General features: G+C 47.6%; 2 protein-coding genes across 2 annotated transcripts in view; one reads left to right on the forward strand and one right to left on the reverse strand.

Moving 5' to 3' along the window:
• The first annotated feature begins 2,331 nt into the window (after window positions 1-2,331).
• On the forward strand, window positions 2,332-10,830 carry LOC122114267 (melanocortin 2 receptor accessory protein). Its single transcript, XM_042687311.1, has 3 exons — window positions 2,332-2,511; window positions 7,895-7,994; window positions 9,554-10,830. Exons 1-3 carry the CDS (start codon window positions 2,406-2,408, stop codon window positions 9,762-9,764), a joined length of 417 nt encoding a protein of 138 aa, XP_042543245.1. The 5' UTR covers window positions 2,332-2,405; the 3' UTR covers window positions 9,765-10,830.
• Window positions 10,831-13,050: 2,220 nt separating this feature from the next.
• Urb1 (URB1 ribosome biogenesis homolog) overlaps window positions 13,051-16,922 on the reverse strand; it is a 62,682-nt gene continuing 58,810 nt past the window's right edge. The window contains exons 37-39 of the mRNA XM_042687307.1: window positions 16,044-16,285; window positions 14,324-14,917; window positions 13,051-13,496 (exon numbers count right to left, since the gene is read on the reverse strand). Coding sequence (XP_042543241.1) covers window positions 13,315-13,496; window positions 14,324-14,917; window positions 16,044-16,285 — 1,018 coding nt within the window. The 3' untranslated portion in view covers window positions 13,051-13,314. The remainder of the gene's footprint in view (window positions 13,497-14,323; window positions 14,918-16,043; window positions 16,286-16,922) is intronic.

The raw sequence follows: 16,922 nt of genomic DNA on the forward strand, positions 1-16,922 counted from the left end.
GCCAAGGGGCTACCAATGATAAACTGAAACATCCAGATATGTGGGCCAAGAACCTTTTCCTAAGTTGAATGTTTCAAGTATGTACTGTAGTGACAGAAATCTGACCTAAATTCATTGGCTGTGAGAATACAAAACTGGTTAGCTGCATTTATTAAAGCAAAATCTATGTTTGACCTATGTCTTCAAGTTCATATCGAAGAGAAAATCAGCACTTATGGCCAAGAAGACACAAAGAGAAGTTCACAGATGCTTTATTCATAATGACTCCAAGCTGAAATCAACCCATATGTTCAGCAATAAATAGGAGACTGGATCAATAAACTGCAAGATATTTATATAATGCAATACTGTATAGAAACAAAAATAATAAGTGACTGCAGGATGCAACATCTTGACTGAAAGAATCCAGATACAAAAGATTTTTATAAAGCTGGGCACTGGTGGCTCATACCTGTAATCATAGTTACTCAGGAGGCTGAGATCTGAGGATCATGTTTGTTTGTTTTTCTTTTAGTTTTTTTTTTGGGGGGGGTCAGTAGTGGGGCTGACCTCTGAGCCTGGGCACTGTCCCTCAGCTCTTCAGCTCAAGGCAGAAAAGCCTGTGAGACTTACTTCTGATAAATTGCTCAGAGCCACAACTGGTGGTGTGGCTCAAGTGGTAGAGAGTACTAGCCTTGAGCAAAAGAAACTCAGAGACAGAGCCCAAGCCCTGAGTTCAAGCTCCATACACAAAGAAGATTTTTATACTAGGTTGTATTTATTCTTTTTTTTTTGGGTCCGGTCGTGGGCCTGAACTCTGGGCCTGGGCGCTGTCCCTCAGCTCTTCAGCTCAAGGCTAGCGCTCTACCACTTGAGCCACAGCGCCAGTTCTGGCTTTTTTCTTTTTGCATATGTGGTGCTGAGGAATCGAACCCAGGGCCTCAGGCATGCAAGGCAAGCGCTCTACCACTGAGCCACCTTCCCAGCCCTGTATTTATTCTTACATTTATATTGTGTTAAAAAAATAGACAAAACTATGATGACAGAAGTCAGAATAACAGTTTCTTTGGTACTAAGTTGGGGTGGAGGTGCTGATCAGGAGTCTGAGATATTAGGTATGCTTCCTATCTTCATCTGAGTGATGGTTACATGGATGTGTGTGTGTGTGTGTGTGTGTGTGTGTGTGTGTGTGTGTACTGTGCACACACATTCTGGGGGATGAAGCTAAATTGTGGACATTACAGTTCTACAGAAAACTAGAAATTTTTCCAAATTCATGTGGTGTCCAAAGTATAATGGGAACAGGAGTTGGCTTAGCCTTTCCATTGGACCTTTTGGCTCCTCCCTTTGTCAGCCCAAGGGCTCACCCGACCCCTCCAGTCAACTGAATGAGCAAGGAGAGCTAGCTTGCCCACAGCACTTTGACCCAGTGGCCTGACCAAAATCAGCAGGGCTCAAGTTAGCTGGGAAGATGGACAGTCACCATATCATTGACAGCAGTGTAGACTTAAACCAATAGCATTAGGAAATAGGGCTATGGAAGAGGGTGGGGAATCCCAAACAAACAAATAGACACTGGGTGTTTTGGCCTCCTAACTCCCAAAGGCAAAATCCCAGGGCTCTTCTTTCATTTGGTCCCACTCATTCCAGCATTCAGAATATTCCCCTTGATGGTGTGTGAGATATTAGAAAAAGAGTGAGTGTGTAACTTAGAGACAGAAGACCTTCCTCACAATGAAAGATGGCCCCTTGGCCCTTTTTCCCAGGATCTCAGTCCTGTGGGCTCTTGGCCCAGATAAACAACTTTTCAATGTGAACAAATGAAGTTGCCTGCTTGGTCTTAGGTAATAGCTGAGAGGTGTAATCAGCGGAAGCCATGGACTGCTCTGGATGTCATTCATTGGTGATGTGTACATAAGAAAGGTTACACTGTCAGGGCTGGCATCCCGGCATCCCTCAACTTCTGTCTTCAGATACTGAATCTAAGCCAGGAATTTGCTGGTTGCTTAATAGCACCCAGCATTGCCTCAATGTAAGCCAAGGGCACTCAGCTTTCAGCAGGGTTTTATTAACTTCTCATGTATTAAAAGCAAAGTGATCTTCCTTTCTAGCTCTGTTGGGCAGCGTGCCTGGCCCCCTGGCCTTCCTCAGAGAGGCCACTCTTCTGCCAGTCAGCTCTGCTTGGCTTGGAGTTTTATCAAGAAGAGCCTGGGAAGTCCTGCCGTGTGCTGAACTAGCCAGGCACATCCCCCTGACCTTCTTTCCAGCCAACCAGCTCTCATAAGTGGGCAGGCCTTGTGTCTGGAGACCCATAGACACATTTGGGTGATTCCTACTGGAATCAGTTGAGCAACCTCTTTCCAGGGCCTCAGCCCAGCTCCAGATGTGAAGCTGCTGTCCAGACGCTGGCTTCCAGGCCCGCAGTCATGGCCAACAGGACCAACGCCTCTGTCCCATACTATATCTATGAATACTACCTGGACTACTTGGACCTCATTCCTGTGGATGAGAAGAAGCTAAAAGCCAACAAATGTAAGTCAGAGCGGGGCAAGCCAGCTAGCCAGTTATCTGCAACCACTGGGCACACTTGGCTTTCTATTTATTCATTTTCTAGTTTTAGTAAATGTTTCAAACAAGCAAGTCTGCCCAGGACGCACACAGATATAAATGAGTGCGGCTTGAAATGTGTGTGAATTAGCCTGCCATTTTCTCCCTGTTCTTTCCTTGCCCGTGTGTGTGTGTGTGTGTGTGTGTGTGTGTGTGTGTGTGTGTGTGCGCGCGCGTGTGCGCGCGCGCATGCGCGTGCGCACGCGTGAGCCAGTCCTACAGCTTGAGTTTATAGAGCCTGGCCACTGTCCCTGAGCATTGTTTTGTTTTGGGTTTTGGTAGTTTATTGGAGATACTACTTGAGACACAACTCCACTTCCAGCTTTTTTTGGTAGCTCATTGGAGGAAATTGCCTCACGGACTTTCCTACCCAAGCTGGCTTTGAATGGTGATCTTCAGATCTCAGCTCCTGAGTAGCTGGGATTATAGATGTGAGCCACCAGTACCTGGCTAAGACTGAGCTCACTTTATGGTTCAAAGCCAAAGTACGGGGATCATCCCCCGTACTCAAACCCTAGCAACCAAACACTACCTTGTTTCCTCATGTCACTGTTCTTTCACAAAGATATTGCAAATAGCAACATGGTTTTTTGGAAGTTTGTATCTCTGGACATTTAGGGTGCTTCTAGGATTTTGCTATTGTAAACAATGGCCTTAGGGAGGGAAAAACTGAGTAACTTCCACTGTTGTGTGTTAAGGGTAAATATCCATGCAATTTATCTGAATAATTACCTTATTGGAAATAAGAGTCACATAGACTTTTCTGCCTGGCTGGCTTTGAACAGTGACCCTCAGATCTCAGCCTCCAGGGTAGCTAGGATTACAGGCCTGAGCCACCAGCCCAGGTTTTTTTATTTTTATGTATGTATGTATGTAAGTATGTATGTATGTATTTTTGTTGGTCACAGGGCTTGAACTCTGGGCCAGGGCACTGTCCCTCAGCTCCTCAGCTCAAGGAGAGTGCTCTACCATTTGAGCCACAGTGCCACCTCTAGTTTTCTGGTGGTTAATTGGAGAAAAGTCTTTCCTGCCCTGGCTGGCTTTGAACCGTGATCCTCAGATGTTAGCCTCCTGAGTAGCTAGGATTACAGGCATGAGCCACTGGCACCTGGCTCTTTTTTATTTTAAAAGCATAAGATCTCACTATATTGTCCAGGAAGGCCTCAAAATCATGGGCTCAGATAATTGTATTGAATCTACCTCCCAAGGAGCTGGTACTACAGATTATAACAGAACCTTTTCTTCCTTTCTTCTTTGAACACTGAACTTTATTATATATTACTACTAGTTTTTATTAGCATGTATTCTTTGTACATAGAGAGTTAATTGTGAGACTTCTATACAACTATGCTATAAACCTTGATCAAATTCACCCCAATCCCCCCTCTACCATTTTTTTTTTTTTTTGGTCTGGTTGTGGGGCCTGAACTCTGGGCCTGGGCGCTGTCCCTCAGCTCTTCAGTTCAAGGTTAGTGCCCTACCACTTGAGCCACAGCACCACTTCCGGCTTTTTTCTTTTTGCTTATGTGGTGCTGAGCAATTGAACCCAGGGCCTCATGCATGCGAGGCAAGCGCTCTACCACTGAGCCACCTTCCCAGCCCCCCCCCTACCATTTTTAAAACAGTTTCAACTGTTTCATAGTTCAGAAACTTTTCTGGTGCTTTTTCCTGGGACCAGTTTTGGACCACGATCCTCCTACCTCTATCTCCAAAGTAGCTAGGATTACGAGTGTAAATGACTATGCCCAGCTTGTTTTTGAGACAGGAGCTCACTAACTTTTGCCTGAGCTGGTCTCTAACTACAAGTCTAACTGAGTAGCTGGGATTGTAGGAATGTATTTCCAAGCCTGGCCATAGTCCACCATTGTGAATGGGAAAGGAAGGAAAGAAAGAGTAGAAAGGAGGAGAAAAGGAAGGAGTGGAGAAAGGGGAAAGAGAGCAAGAAGGAGGAGGATAGGAAGAAGAGGGGAGAGGGAAGAGGAAAGAATAGGAAGGGAAGGGCTAGGGAATATTTTCCATAAACACATCAGTCTATTGTCAACACAGACTGGGCTCCCTTTCACAAAAACAAGCCTGTGGGTGTTAAAACAGTTCCGATACCTAGGAATGACAGTTCTTGTTCTCAGAACAAAATGTTCTGAGTACTCAGGGTGAATGTTCAGCAGAAGAGGAAAAAAGAAAAAACAAACTTATTTTCTTGGTCTTTTTTTTCCCCCAAGAGAACATGAGGATAGTGAATTTAGTACAGAAAAGGACTGATAACTCCTGCTTGTCTTTTGGGTCTGAGAAAAGTTAAATTTCACTTATCCAAAGCAAGGCATCCCCTCCTTTCCTGCTGAACATGGGGAAAAGCAGACAAGTGTGAGTTTGGAGGGGTCACATCTGCTGTGTATGAAAATGGTCCTCCATCTCCTCCTGTTTGAAAATATCTCACTACGATGTAGCCATGGCTGGCCTTGAAGTCACAATCCTCCTGCCTCGGCCTCCCAAGTGTAAATGTACGGTGACAGGTGTGCTCCATGCTGCCCTGCCCCAAGGCTGTTTCTTTAGAATAGAACTTAAGCGCTAAGAACCTGAAACCCTTCCCAGTTTTTATGGGGAAGAAAAGAGCACTAATGTCTGCAGAAAACCCAAGCCACATTTCCCCAAAGCACCTACTATCTTATACCTTGAATGTCATAACACAGTTGTAACTCTGAGAGTGGAAAGAGGGGAACGATGCAACACATTCACTATCATTATATTCCTTCGAAGAAGAATCATAGCTTTGTCCTTTTTTACTGAAGGTTCACCCCTGAGTGCTGAGAGAGCCTTTTCTCATTCGAGGAAAGCTGAGAAGGTTAGAGGTATCTTGATGTAGGGACTGGTGGCTCACGCCTGTAAGTAATCCTAGCTACTTGGGAGGCTAAAAAACTGGAAGATTGAGGTTAAAGGCCAATTTAGGTTGAAAAGTCCAAGAAACAGTCTTCCTCTCATTCACTAGCGAAGAGCAAGATTGGAGGAGTGGCTCAAGAGCACAATAGCTGAGCAAGTGTGAAGCCTTGAAGTCAAACCCCTGCACTAGCACATACATACATACATACATACATACATACATACATACATACATACAAACAGGATGTCCTTGAACTTAGAACACAGAGAAGGACTCCATTTTCCACTTCTCAGGAGCCCAGAACTACTTACTGTCAGTTTCTCAGCTGAGGAACAGGAAGATCAGACAGGAAATATGGCCTGGGGTCTTTGCTCCTCTGCCTTCCAGCCGGTGCTCTATCACTGAACCGTGCCTCCAACCCCAGTCTTTTGTTGGTTATTTTGGGGATAGAGTCTATTGAACTTTTCTGCCTGGATTGGCGTCAAACCATAATGCTCCAGATAATCAGCCTCCTAAGGACCTAGGGCACCACTAGCACTTCACTTATCCAAGATCAATTTTTTTTTTGCCAGTCCTGGGGCTTGAACTCAGGGCCTGGGCACTGTCCCTGAGCTTCTTTTGCTTAAGAAGAGTGCTCTACCACTTGAGCCATAGCACCTGGCTTTTTCTGTTTATGTGGTACTGAGGAATTGAACCCGGGGCTTCATGCAGGCTAGGCAAGCACTCTACCACTGAGCCACATTCCCAGCCCCAAGATCAATTTTTACAAGACCCGTTTTTGCTTCAACCCATCTGTAGCTGAGGACACAGATGGCACCTTTTTCTCAAATACAATCAGCACTCAGTAATCATGGGCAGAGATTAGTTGGAAAAAAAATTGCATTCATAATGCACAGATTTTACTCTTTTCTTTATTCAACACACAATATATCAACTATTACTTGGCATTCCCACTGTGTTGAGTGTTACAAGTAACTGCGAGAGGATTTCAAGAGTACAGGAGGATGTGAGTAGGTTATATGCAGATACTACAGCGTTAAATATGAGATTTGAGCATCCAAGAATGCTAATACTCTCATGACTCTCCAAGAGCCATGGATTCTGAGCACTGAAGTACCATTTTCACCCCCAGAACGCCACCTCCCTCTCTGCTTAGATACTCATAAATCTCTAACCCCCACTTATTCCTTTGAATGGTTGTTCATTTGTTCAATTTTTTTACCCATTCATATGTATATTTTTTGTTTGGATACAACACAAAACCTTTCTTTGCTAAAACAAGACCAGGCCAATGTCCTGGCCAGCAGAAGGTGCTTTACTAAGTACTTGTTTGTGTAATCTCAAACATCTGCCAAACCTCTCCCAGCTTGGACGTCTTATCCTGAGGGCATCCACCTGCTCTGCATTAAGTGCAGACTTGAATTAAGAGCCTGAGACCTCGCGCTCACAGCCACAGGTGACCACCAAGAAAACCTCTGTAGTGGAGCAGCCCTAGCCACTTGTTCCCAATCTGAAGCCCCAGAGAAGAGAGCCCCTGACCTGTCAGCGTCTATCCAGAATCCCAAGACCAGCTTTAGTGTGTTTTCTGGTTCCCTTTGGAGGCACAAATGCAGTCAGTGTTGGCTACTTAAAGTGCTAGTCCTTTCTGACACCTTGTACCTTAAAGAGAGGGACTAGCCCTTTTTAATTTTTATTTTTTTGCTGGTCCTAGGGTTTGTACTCAGGGCCTGGGCTCTATCTCTGAGCTTCTTTTGCTCAAGGCTAGCACTCTACCACTTGAGCCACAGCACCACTTCTGACTTTTTCTGTGAAGTTTATTGGAGAAAAGAGTCTCGTGGACTTTTCTGCCCAGGCTGTCTTCAAACCACCATTCCCAGATCTTAGCCTCTTGAGTAACTAGGATTATAGGTGTGAGTCACCAGCAGCCCAGCTGCCACTAGTTCTTTCTACCTCCCTACTCCTACTGAGTACACTGGCCACAGAAGGCCTCACCATATGCGTCCTCCTCCAGGTCTCTTTTGGGGCCCTAAGGCTGCTCCATTGGCCCTCCAAAGGGTCCTGGTGGCTGTCCCTCTCCCTGACCTGTAAGAAAGGGAAGGAGGGAAACTGATCCTTAGGACTCTTCCTTTGAGCCGCAGAGCAGACAGGCATTGATTTATGGGGAGCCACACAATTCCACTCACTATTTCCCCTCAACAGATAACACCTTAAACTGCTCTGGACCAAAGCCACTTCCTGGTCTCCCTGTTCCTTCCCAAGGTTGTGACTGGAAAATCTTCCCAGTAATCCCAGCTAAGAGGCTGAATGAAGAGAGAATAGCTCCACGCATGGCTCTGGTTCTGCAATGCTGGGGGCTCCCTATTCCCTGAGGTCTGAGGGCTGGGTTAATGTTGCTATCAAGCCAACATGGAAACCGTTCTGCTCCTCCCACAGATTCCATCGTCATTGCGTTTTGGGTGAGCCTGGCTGCTTTTGTGGTACTCCTCTTCCTCATTCTGCTCTACATGTCCTGGCCAGGCACCCTGCAGATAAGGTGAGTCGGAAAGGGAATATTTGGACAACTCAGATGCTGAAGAGGAGGAATTAAAAACAACTATGACATACTGATTCATGCTACATCATCATAGAGTCATGTGCCATCTAACACCGTGATTGTCACCAGAGAACCATGTATATGATGGTGGTTCCCTAAGGTTGTATGACTGCCTAAAAACATGGTGCTAAGCCTGGCGCTGGTGGCTCACGCCTGTAATCCTAGCTACTCAGGAGGCTGAGATCTGAGGATCATGGTTCAAACCCAGACTGAGTAGGAAAGTCCATGAGACTCTTATCTCCAATTAAATACCAGAAAACCAGAAGTGGCGCTGTGGCTCAAGTAGTAGAGCGCTAGCCTTGAGCTGAAGAGCTCAGCAACAGCGCCCAGGCACAGAGTTCAAGCCCCACAACCAAAAAAAAAATAATTATAAACCAAAAAAACATTGTGCTAGGAGCTGGGAATGTGGCTTAGTGGTAGAGTGCTTGCCTAGCATGCATGAAGCCCTGGGATCGATTCCTCAGTCCCACATAAACAGAAAAAGCTGGTTCAAGTGGTAGAGTGCTAGCCCTGAGCAAAAGAATCTTAGGGACAGTGCCCAGGCCCTGAGTTCAAGCCCCACGACTGGCAAAAAAAAAAAAAAAAAAAAAAAGCCTTTGTACTAAACTGGGCACCAGTGGCTCATACCTGTAACCCTAGCTACTTAGGAGGATGATATATGAGGATTGCAGTTCAAAGCCAGCCCAAGCAGGAAAGTCCATGAAACTCTGATCTCCAATTATCCACTAGAAAACCAGAAATGGTGCTGTGGCTCAAAGTGATAGAGCACTAGCCTTGAGCAAGAAAGCTCAGGGACAGCATCCAGGCCTCCCTGAGTTCAAGCCCCACAAGGGACCAAAAAAAAAAATCATTGTGCTAAAAATGGAAAAAAGAAAAATAAAACAAAAATTTAAAAACCTCAAACAGCTAGGCACCGGTGGCTCACACCTGTAATCCTAGCTACTCAGGAGGCTGAGATCTAAGCATCACGGTTCAAAGCCAGCCCAGGCAGGAAAGTCCGTGAAACTCTTACCTCCAATAAGCCACTAGAAAACTGGAAGTGGCGCTGTAGCTCAAGTGGTAAAGCACTTGCCTTGAGCTGAAGAGCTGAGGGACAGCGCTCAGGCCCAGAGTTCAAACCCCATGACTGACAAAAACAACAACAACAAAACATCATGCAAAGTAAAAGAAGTCAGACAAAAAAGACCATACATCCTGTGACTTTCATTTCCCTGAAATGTACAGAATCATCAAATCCAGACAGAGAGAAAGCAAGTTGGAGGTCATGTAGGGCTGGAGGTGGATGGGAATGGGTGAGTATGGGAATGATAAAACCGCTCAGCTGTCTCAGCAATGGCGCCTTTGCAAGCTGGGCTGACCCTCCTCAGGGGTCTCTGCTCTCTGGGCCTTCCCTGGGGGCTCTGGAAAGGTGGGGAGAGCTGACATAAGATGAAGAGGAAAGCCCTCAGCTAGGGACTCTTCCTCAGCCAGTTCCTTTAATGCCTTTCCTGGGTCCACAGGAGTGATCCCCAGAACCACCAAACCTGCTCATGGACTCACAGCCTCAACCTCCCCTCCTGTATCCGGAGCATTTCCCAGGGGACACCAGAGGAGCCGCTAAGTGAGACTGGTGCTGGCCAGCGACTACAGCAGGAGAATCCCTCTGCCTCACCTCCAGTGGTCCCCACAGCTCTCCTTGGGACACAGGTCCTGGATGGGGGGGCCGCATAGCACCAGCTGAAGTCACAAACAAGCCTTGGGTGGGCTGAGTTCGGAGACAGAACTGACATCAGCAAAGCAGTCTTACCTGCATGAACTGGTGAAATCAAACCAACCAGGACATAGGCTGTTCACAGGTAACAGAAAATGTGACCACGCCAAGAACCACTCCACAAGGAGACACGCCGCATGTCTTCAGCAAAAGCTTGCCAAGGCCCCCTAGAGAAGTTGTTCCAGATGTGGCTGCTTTTATTTCACATGCTTTAAACCTGCTTATACTTTGAGACAGGTCGGTAGATAAACTACACATACATTAAAAATGAGTATTTACTCAGCTTTACCTTTACTTTCTGCTCACTCACCTGTTAGAATGCAGGGGATGCTCGCAAAACTCCCACACATCTTCCAGGGACACCCAGTGCTCGAGACATGGCAGCATCTGCCCTGCCAGGCCAGTTTACCCACATCACATCTCTGCCTCCAGCCCGAGGGTGGCAGAAGTGAACAGCCTGTCCTGACGATAGGCCGAGTGGTGTCCCATTCTAGATGCTACTTTCTGTGACCTGGGATCTCACAGTCCTGAAGCTCTAGAGCTTTAGGCCCCGGCCCCGGCCCAGGAGAGTGAGATGGCTGCATGCTGCAGGACCCAAAAAGCCACAAGTATCACCACCAGCTTTCAGGTAGGGAAGTGATGGGTTTATTTAAAAAATAACTTGTCTTTTCCCGCCACAATATTTAAGCCACAGTTGTCCCTTAGGATCCACATGTGGATGTGGATGTTTTAGAACCCTCCAAGGATGTCCACTGCCACACAAGTCTTTTCTGTAAAAAGACCTAGTGTTCACACAGGATCTGTGATTACTTGCAGAAAGCAATATGGAATAAATGCTAGGTAAACAGTTGTGTTGTCGAAGAAATGTCAAGAAAACAAGTTGGTGCCAGATGCAGATGGCTCATACCGGTAATCCTAACTACTCAAGAGGCTGAGATCTGAGGATGCTGGTTCAAAGTCAGCCTGGGCAAGCAAGTCCATGACAGTCATCCCCAATTAGCCAACAGAAAGTCAGAAGTAGCTGGGTACCTGTAATTCTAGCTACTCAGGAAACTGAGATCTAAGGGTCACAGTTCGAAGCCAGCTCAGGCAGAACAGTTTGTGAGACTTTTATCTCCAATAAACTACTTAGAAGCTAGAAATGGTGCTATGGCTCAAGTGGTAGAGTGCTAGCCTTGAGCACAAAGAGACTTAGAAATAGTATGCAGGCCAAGTTCAAGCCCCCAGGACCAGCAAAAAAAAAAAAAGCAAGCCAGAAATAGAGATGTGGTTCAAGTGGTAAAACACCAGTCTTAAGCAAAAAAGCAAGGTGACAAATGTGAAGCCCCGAGTTTAAGTCCTAGCACCCATAAAAAAAAAAATGTTTGCATGTTTGAAACTGATACAATATTTTCTTTTAAGTATTTTCCATCTGGAGTTGGTTGAACACTTGGACCTGTGGATCTGGAGGGAGGCTGTGTTTATAATTCAGCGTTTTGCATTTATTAGTCTTGAATGTACATTGTATTCTTGGTGGGATGAAACGTCTACCCTATTGACTATGGAACAATTCCACAGGGTGAGAGGCAGGGATGGCTTTGCCATGGTCGGGGCGGGGATATAGAAAGGAAGATGATGGTGAAGAAGACTGGAGAACTCAAGGGAGAAAAAGGACCACGCTGCTGTAATAATGTGTCCTCCAATAACCAAGCTGTAACACAGCACGGAAGTCCTTGTCACCTGTGAGGCCACTCGTTTCCATCCTGGGTAGCTCCAGGAAAGCTCTGCAGAAAGACAAAGGGAGTCAAGTCACAAGCTGCACGGGGCACTGGGACAGAGCTGCCTGGCAATGTCATCTCCAGGATCCATGACTGAAGGCAGTCTAGCTAGAGGGTGGCAGGAGTAGGCACACCCAGTACCTTGGGAGTTAGAACAAAGGAGATGGTTGAGGGCTGGAGCCTGTGACACTGCATGCCCCAGTCCCTGCCCTGTCACTCAGTCCCCCTCTCTGCACACTAGTCAGAAGGGACTTGTAAGAGAGTATCTCAATAAACACACAACACAAAGCATAAAAGGAGAAGGGAAGTTTGGCCTTTGCAGGGACAGCATAGGTGTGAGTCTACCTAGAATCTGAAGGTATGATTCAACTCCAATTTTTTTTTGCCAGTCCTGGGGCTTGAACTGGGGACCTGAGCTTTATTCCTGAGTTTCTTTTGCTCAGGGCTAGCACTCTACCACTTGAGCTACAGTGCCTCTTCCAGCATTTTCTATTTACGTGATACTGAGAAATCGAACCCAGGGCTTCATGCCTGCTAGGTAAGCACTCTACCACTAAGCCACATTCCCAGCCTACATCTATCAAATTCTGTGCTGTTAGCAGCGACAATACCTACTAACATAAGATCATTGTTGTGCTCAAGGCTGGTACTCTACTACTGAGCCACAGCTCCATTTCCAGATTTTTGCAGGTGAATAGGAAATAAAAGAATCTCACAGATTTTTCAGACTGGGCTGGCTTGGCCCCTCAATTCTCAGATCTCAGTCTCTTGAGTAACTAGGATTACAGGCGTGAGCTACCAGTACCCAACTAGCGTGTGATCCTTAAAAGTCAAATTCTGACCTATAAACATAATGTCTCTGGAATAAGAAAATAGCCTAGTAACATAAAGAAAAAGACAAAAGTCTTATAAAACTATACATTTATTATCAAGGTATTATAAAATGCAAATCCCCTCTTTGATATATAACAATAATATAGACTGTCTTCTCAAAGCAGAAGTCAGGTCATTTTATACTTTAAGGAGTTAGCATAACACACTTGGATTTAATAAGATAATCAGCAAACTGGTGGGAATTCATTCAGAGGCATACATATTGTTATGGCTTCTTTATGGTAGACTTTCCTCCCTTAGATTTTAGCTTTAACGTCAGGAGTCTGTTCAGAACCCACAAGATTCTACAGCTTGAGGAATCCCCCTGGGAGGAAGACCAACTGGAGAAGAGGATTTTGCCTACTTGAACCCTGAATAGGGTTGGGGTCCTGAAGTATCCACATTCCTTACAGCTCTGACTACTTGGTACACAGTCCCCTTGAGTTTATTTGTCCTATTTTAGAATTTATTGCTGGCCTTAAGGCTTGAACTCAGCATCTAGGCGCTGTCCCTTAGCTTTTTCGCTCAAGGGTGATACTCTACTACTTGAGCCACAACTCCACTTCTGGCCATTTGCTGGTTGGTTGGAGGTAAGAGTCTCACAGACTTTCTTGTCCAGGTTGGCTGTGAACTGAGATCCTTAGATCCTCCCAAGTAGACAGGATTACAGGTCTGAGCCACTGGTGTCCAACTTGGTTCCTTGAGCTTATTATTTACTGATCAGTTAGTTATAGTCCTTTCAACTCTTCTTGTTGAAAAACCAAATTGATGCATGAACTGGTCATTTCACACCTTCTCTGAAAATGCTGTCTCAGCCAAACTTGTCAAACCTGGTGCCTGGGCACTGGTCCGCAGGGTGGGAAATGGCACCAGCTGGGTGTCAAGCCTCTAAGGCCGAGGTGGCCAGGTCCTTGCAGAGAACGATGATGGCCTCCTCCTCACCACCTGGCACGTCTTCTGCAGTCTCACAGACCATGCGGACGTGGGTTAAGAGGGTGTTTGGCCGTGGGGCCTCCAGCCAGACGTCCTTCACATACAGAGACACCAGGAAGGCTGCGGAGGCTGAGGAAGACAGACAAGGCTGTTACGACGTGCCCTCACCCTGCCCACAAGGCATCCTGGCTTTGCTAAGTGGCCTGGGGATCTGTGGCATCCCCAGCAGTGTCTACGGTTAAGACCAACTAACTTTGCCTTGCTTAACTTTGATGTCAATCTTTTTATTCACTTAAAAATGTACCTGCCTTCTGATAAGTGTATGCAAATCTTAAGGAGAAAGGACTGCACGTCAGGTCCCTACCTGGTCTGAGCACTCATGCCCAACTGTGAGCACATCCAGGTCATTTAAATGTCCGAACAGTATGGGGAAGAGGTAGAGGCCCCTCAGGCTCACACTCCATCCCTGGCTGTGGCCAGACACCAGAAGGTCATTCTCTGCTCCAGGTGAGTTCGCCTTCCCCGCTGGCTGGCCGGCCCCTCCCCATCCCTCACCCTGCTGGACGGAAGGAGTCAAGTGCTCTTCTATCCATCTAAGCCAGTACCACTCACTCCTTCCCTCTCCCCTGCACTTCTCAGGCAACTCAGAGCACCAACTGACTGGCTTGCACAGACTGCACGTGTGAATGGGTGTGTGCTCGCTTGCACATTGCCTGGCCAAGGAACACCCAGTACTGCTCTGCAGGAAGCAATCCTGAAGGACTCTCTGTGGTCCCAAGGGGCCTTTTTCCATAACATGATCCTATGATTGAGGCATACTTCCTCTTCCTCACACTCGTTGCCAAAAGGCACCAGAATGATGGTGAGGCCCACCACTCTACCCCACCACACTGGAGGAGGCTAAGGAACAGGTTTCCCCTTCCCCATTCCCCCAGACATTTCTGGAGCTTTTGTACCTCGTGTGGCTTCATCCTTCCCACTCAGAGAGGCAGTGCACAGGGCCTCCATGGCGGGGTGGAAGGGGCCCTCTGCCCGGCCCTGGGCCTCCACCAGCTGCAACATGACGGTGTTGAACAGGCAGGTCACATCCTGCGCAGGCCCTGTCAGCCCCTCAGCACTGCACAGGCGACAATACAGCTTAAACATGCTGCTTTTCACAGCACTGTCCTTGAGAAGGTCGGCCACCACCACTGGGTGTGGCAAAATGTGGCTCTTGAGCCAGCCAAGGAGCCCGGCAGCCTCTGTCCTGCTGAGTGGGCACTGGGCCACCGAGCGTAGCACCCAGCTAACCACTAGGGAAACAGCAGTATACATAGGGATTGGTGCTTCACTCTGGGGACCAGCCCCGTCTGTGGGATCCTCAGTGGGGCCGGGGACCACTGGCTCCCAGTGGGTCAGTATGGACCTCACGAGGTCCCTGCATGTCCGCAAGCCAGATTCATCCAGCTCAGGGTTGGCCATCTCTTCTGCCTCCACAGGTCTCTTCTTGCGGGGCCGAGGGCCTCTGGCTCGGGATGGCATGGCGGGCCTGTTCTTATCCTTAAGCATTTCTGTTAAACGCAGGGGAAAAAAGGCAGTGAGACTTGTGTCTCCCATGTCCACTGGTTCTCCTCAAAGAAAGAGGGGCGGCTCCTAGGTCCTGGGCACCCTGCACTGTTCCAAGAGATCCTCTGCTATTCACAACACTGGCACAAACCCCCCTGCCACTATTCCTGTATGTGGGAGGCTGAGGCAGGAGATTGCTTGAAACCAGAATTTAAGACAAGTCTGAGCAATATAGCCAGCTCCTACCTCCACATCCCGCCGCCATCATCTCAACACATACACACACAACAGAGACCCGTGGGCAGCAGCATTACAGCCCGAGTCCAGCAGGCCCGGGTCCAGTCTGTTCTCTCGACACCATAGTATAAATGATATGGAAACAAGCAGCTTTTCGTCATGAGCTACCTCCATGACAAGCAAATGGTGTGATATTTAGTGTTATAGTTTGGATCCTAAATGTCCCTCAAAGCTCCCATGTTCAAGGACTGGTCCCTGCTGCATTAGTGTTTAAGAAGCTGATCTACTGGGAAGTGGTTGGATCAAGAGGGCTCTGGCTTACTGACTTACGGGGGCGCTGGTGGCTTATGTCTGTAATCCTCACTACTCAGGAGGCTGAGATCTGAGGATCACAGTTCAAAGCCAGCCCAGGCAGGAAAGTCCATGAGACTCATCTCCAATTAATAAGCAAAAGAACCCACCAAAAGTGGAGCCGTGAGTCAAGTGGAAGAGTGCCAGCCTTGGGTGAAAAAACCCATGAACAGCGCCCAGGTGCTGAGTTCACGCTTCGTGTGTTCTTGGGAAGCGGCACTGAGGAGGAAGAGCATGCAGGCCACTGGGGAGTGCTTCTTGCCCCAAGCTGCCTTCTGTCTGCCTGGTGCTTATGAGGCGACGGCTCTGCTCTACACGGCTCCCCTGAGCACGACCTTCTGCAGGTGACCATGGACTGAAACCTCTGAGGCAAAGTCAGTCTCTCCTGCTGTTGGCAGGTCAAGTGACCTTAACCTAAAAGTTCAAAGCTTCTAAGAGCAGGGCTGCTGGCAAAGCCAGGCCTCCCCGTGAGCTTTGGAAACGCCGCTCAGGCAGGGGAGATGGCAGCTGCTGTGGGTGGGCTGCGGTGGTTCTGACACTTACTCATCAGGTCCCTGGCTTGGCACTTCTCAATGGCTGCTCTCAGGTCTTCTTGGAGCTTGAGGTCTCTCTCGATGAGACTCCACTTGTGCAAGAGGACCAAGACGTCCTTGGTGGAAAGCACCATCTCGTTCACGGTGAATCGGCCCATATCCTTAAATGCCCTCAAGACGGTGGCCCGGTACCTCAGCACGGACTCAAATGTCCCAAAGAAGCTGGTCAGGTGGGCGGAGCCCAAGGTGGGTCTGTTGGGAAGCCGGTGTTATAGACTAAGTGAAAGTTGCCCCTGTCCTGGTGACCCAGAACTGGAGTGGTTGTAGACATCACAAGGCCATCCAGAACCAGGCTTCACTTACAACAGACACCTAACATGGACCCAGGACACAGGAGAGGAAAAAGTGAGCCCTCTGAGGCATGTCCACTATTCCAGAGGAAGAGAAACCTCTCTGAAACCTTGGCTAAATGGGGTAGCCAGGCAAAAAGCTCAAGGGTCAGGCTCCAAGAGTCACCCTGAATTCCACTCCAGGATTGATCCTTCCTGTCCACTGCGGGACTGGTGGCCTCCAGTGAAAAAGGCCCAGGAAGGCCTCAGGGCAGCACTGACCAATGGGCAAAGCCTAACTGATAGCTAGTGGGAGAAATGAATTCTAAGGAATGTACAACGCACTAACAACTGACCCACACGAGGTTAAAAGGGAAGCCATTAATTCAAGGAACAATCAGTTCTCAGACAGGAGCGGCTTGTCTTCTGACAATACCAAAGAAAGAAACACCTCAGGCGAGCAGTTTCTTAATTTAGGAGAATATGAAACAAAACGTTCTATTCTTTATTTTTATTTTTTCAGGTCTTGGGGCTTGAACTCAGGGCAGGGGTACTGTCTC

Source organism: Dipodomys spectabilis, unplaced genomic scaffold (genome assembly GCF_019054845.1).
Source record: "Dipodomys spectabilis isolate Male_0828 unplaced genomic scaffold, ASM1905484v1 ptg000107l, whole genome shotgun sequence".
NCBI lineage: Eukaryota > Metazoa > Chordata > Mammalia > Rodentia > Heteromyidae > Dipodomys > Dipodomys spectabilis.

What these genes read in the sequence shown, in the direction of transcription:
- LOC122114267 (XM_042687311.1), top strand. Translation starts at nt 2,406, where the DNA reads ATGGCCAACAGGACCAACGCCTCTGTCCCATACTATATCTATGAATAC. An exon ending in GAAGCTAAAAGCCAACAAAT is followed by an intron (nt 2,512 to 7,894) that starts GTAAGTCAGAGC and finishes CTCCTCCCACAG; the next exon opens with ATTCCATCGTCATTGCGTTT. An exon ending in CCAGGCACCCTGCAGATAAG is followed by an intron (nt 7,995 to 9,553) that starts GTGAGTCGGAAA and finishes CTGGGTCCACAG; the next exon opens with GAGTGATCCCCAGAACCACC.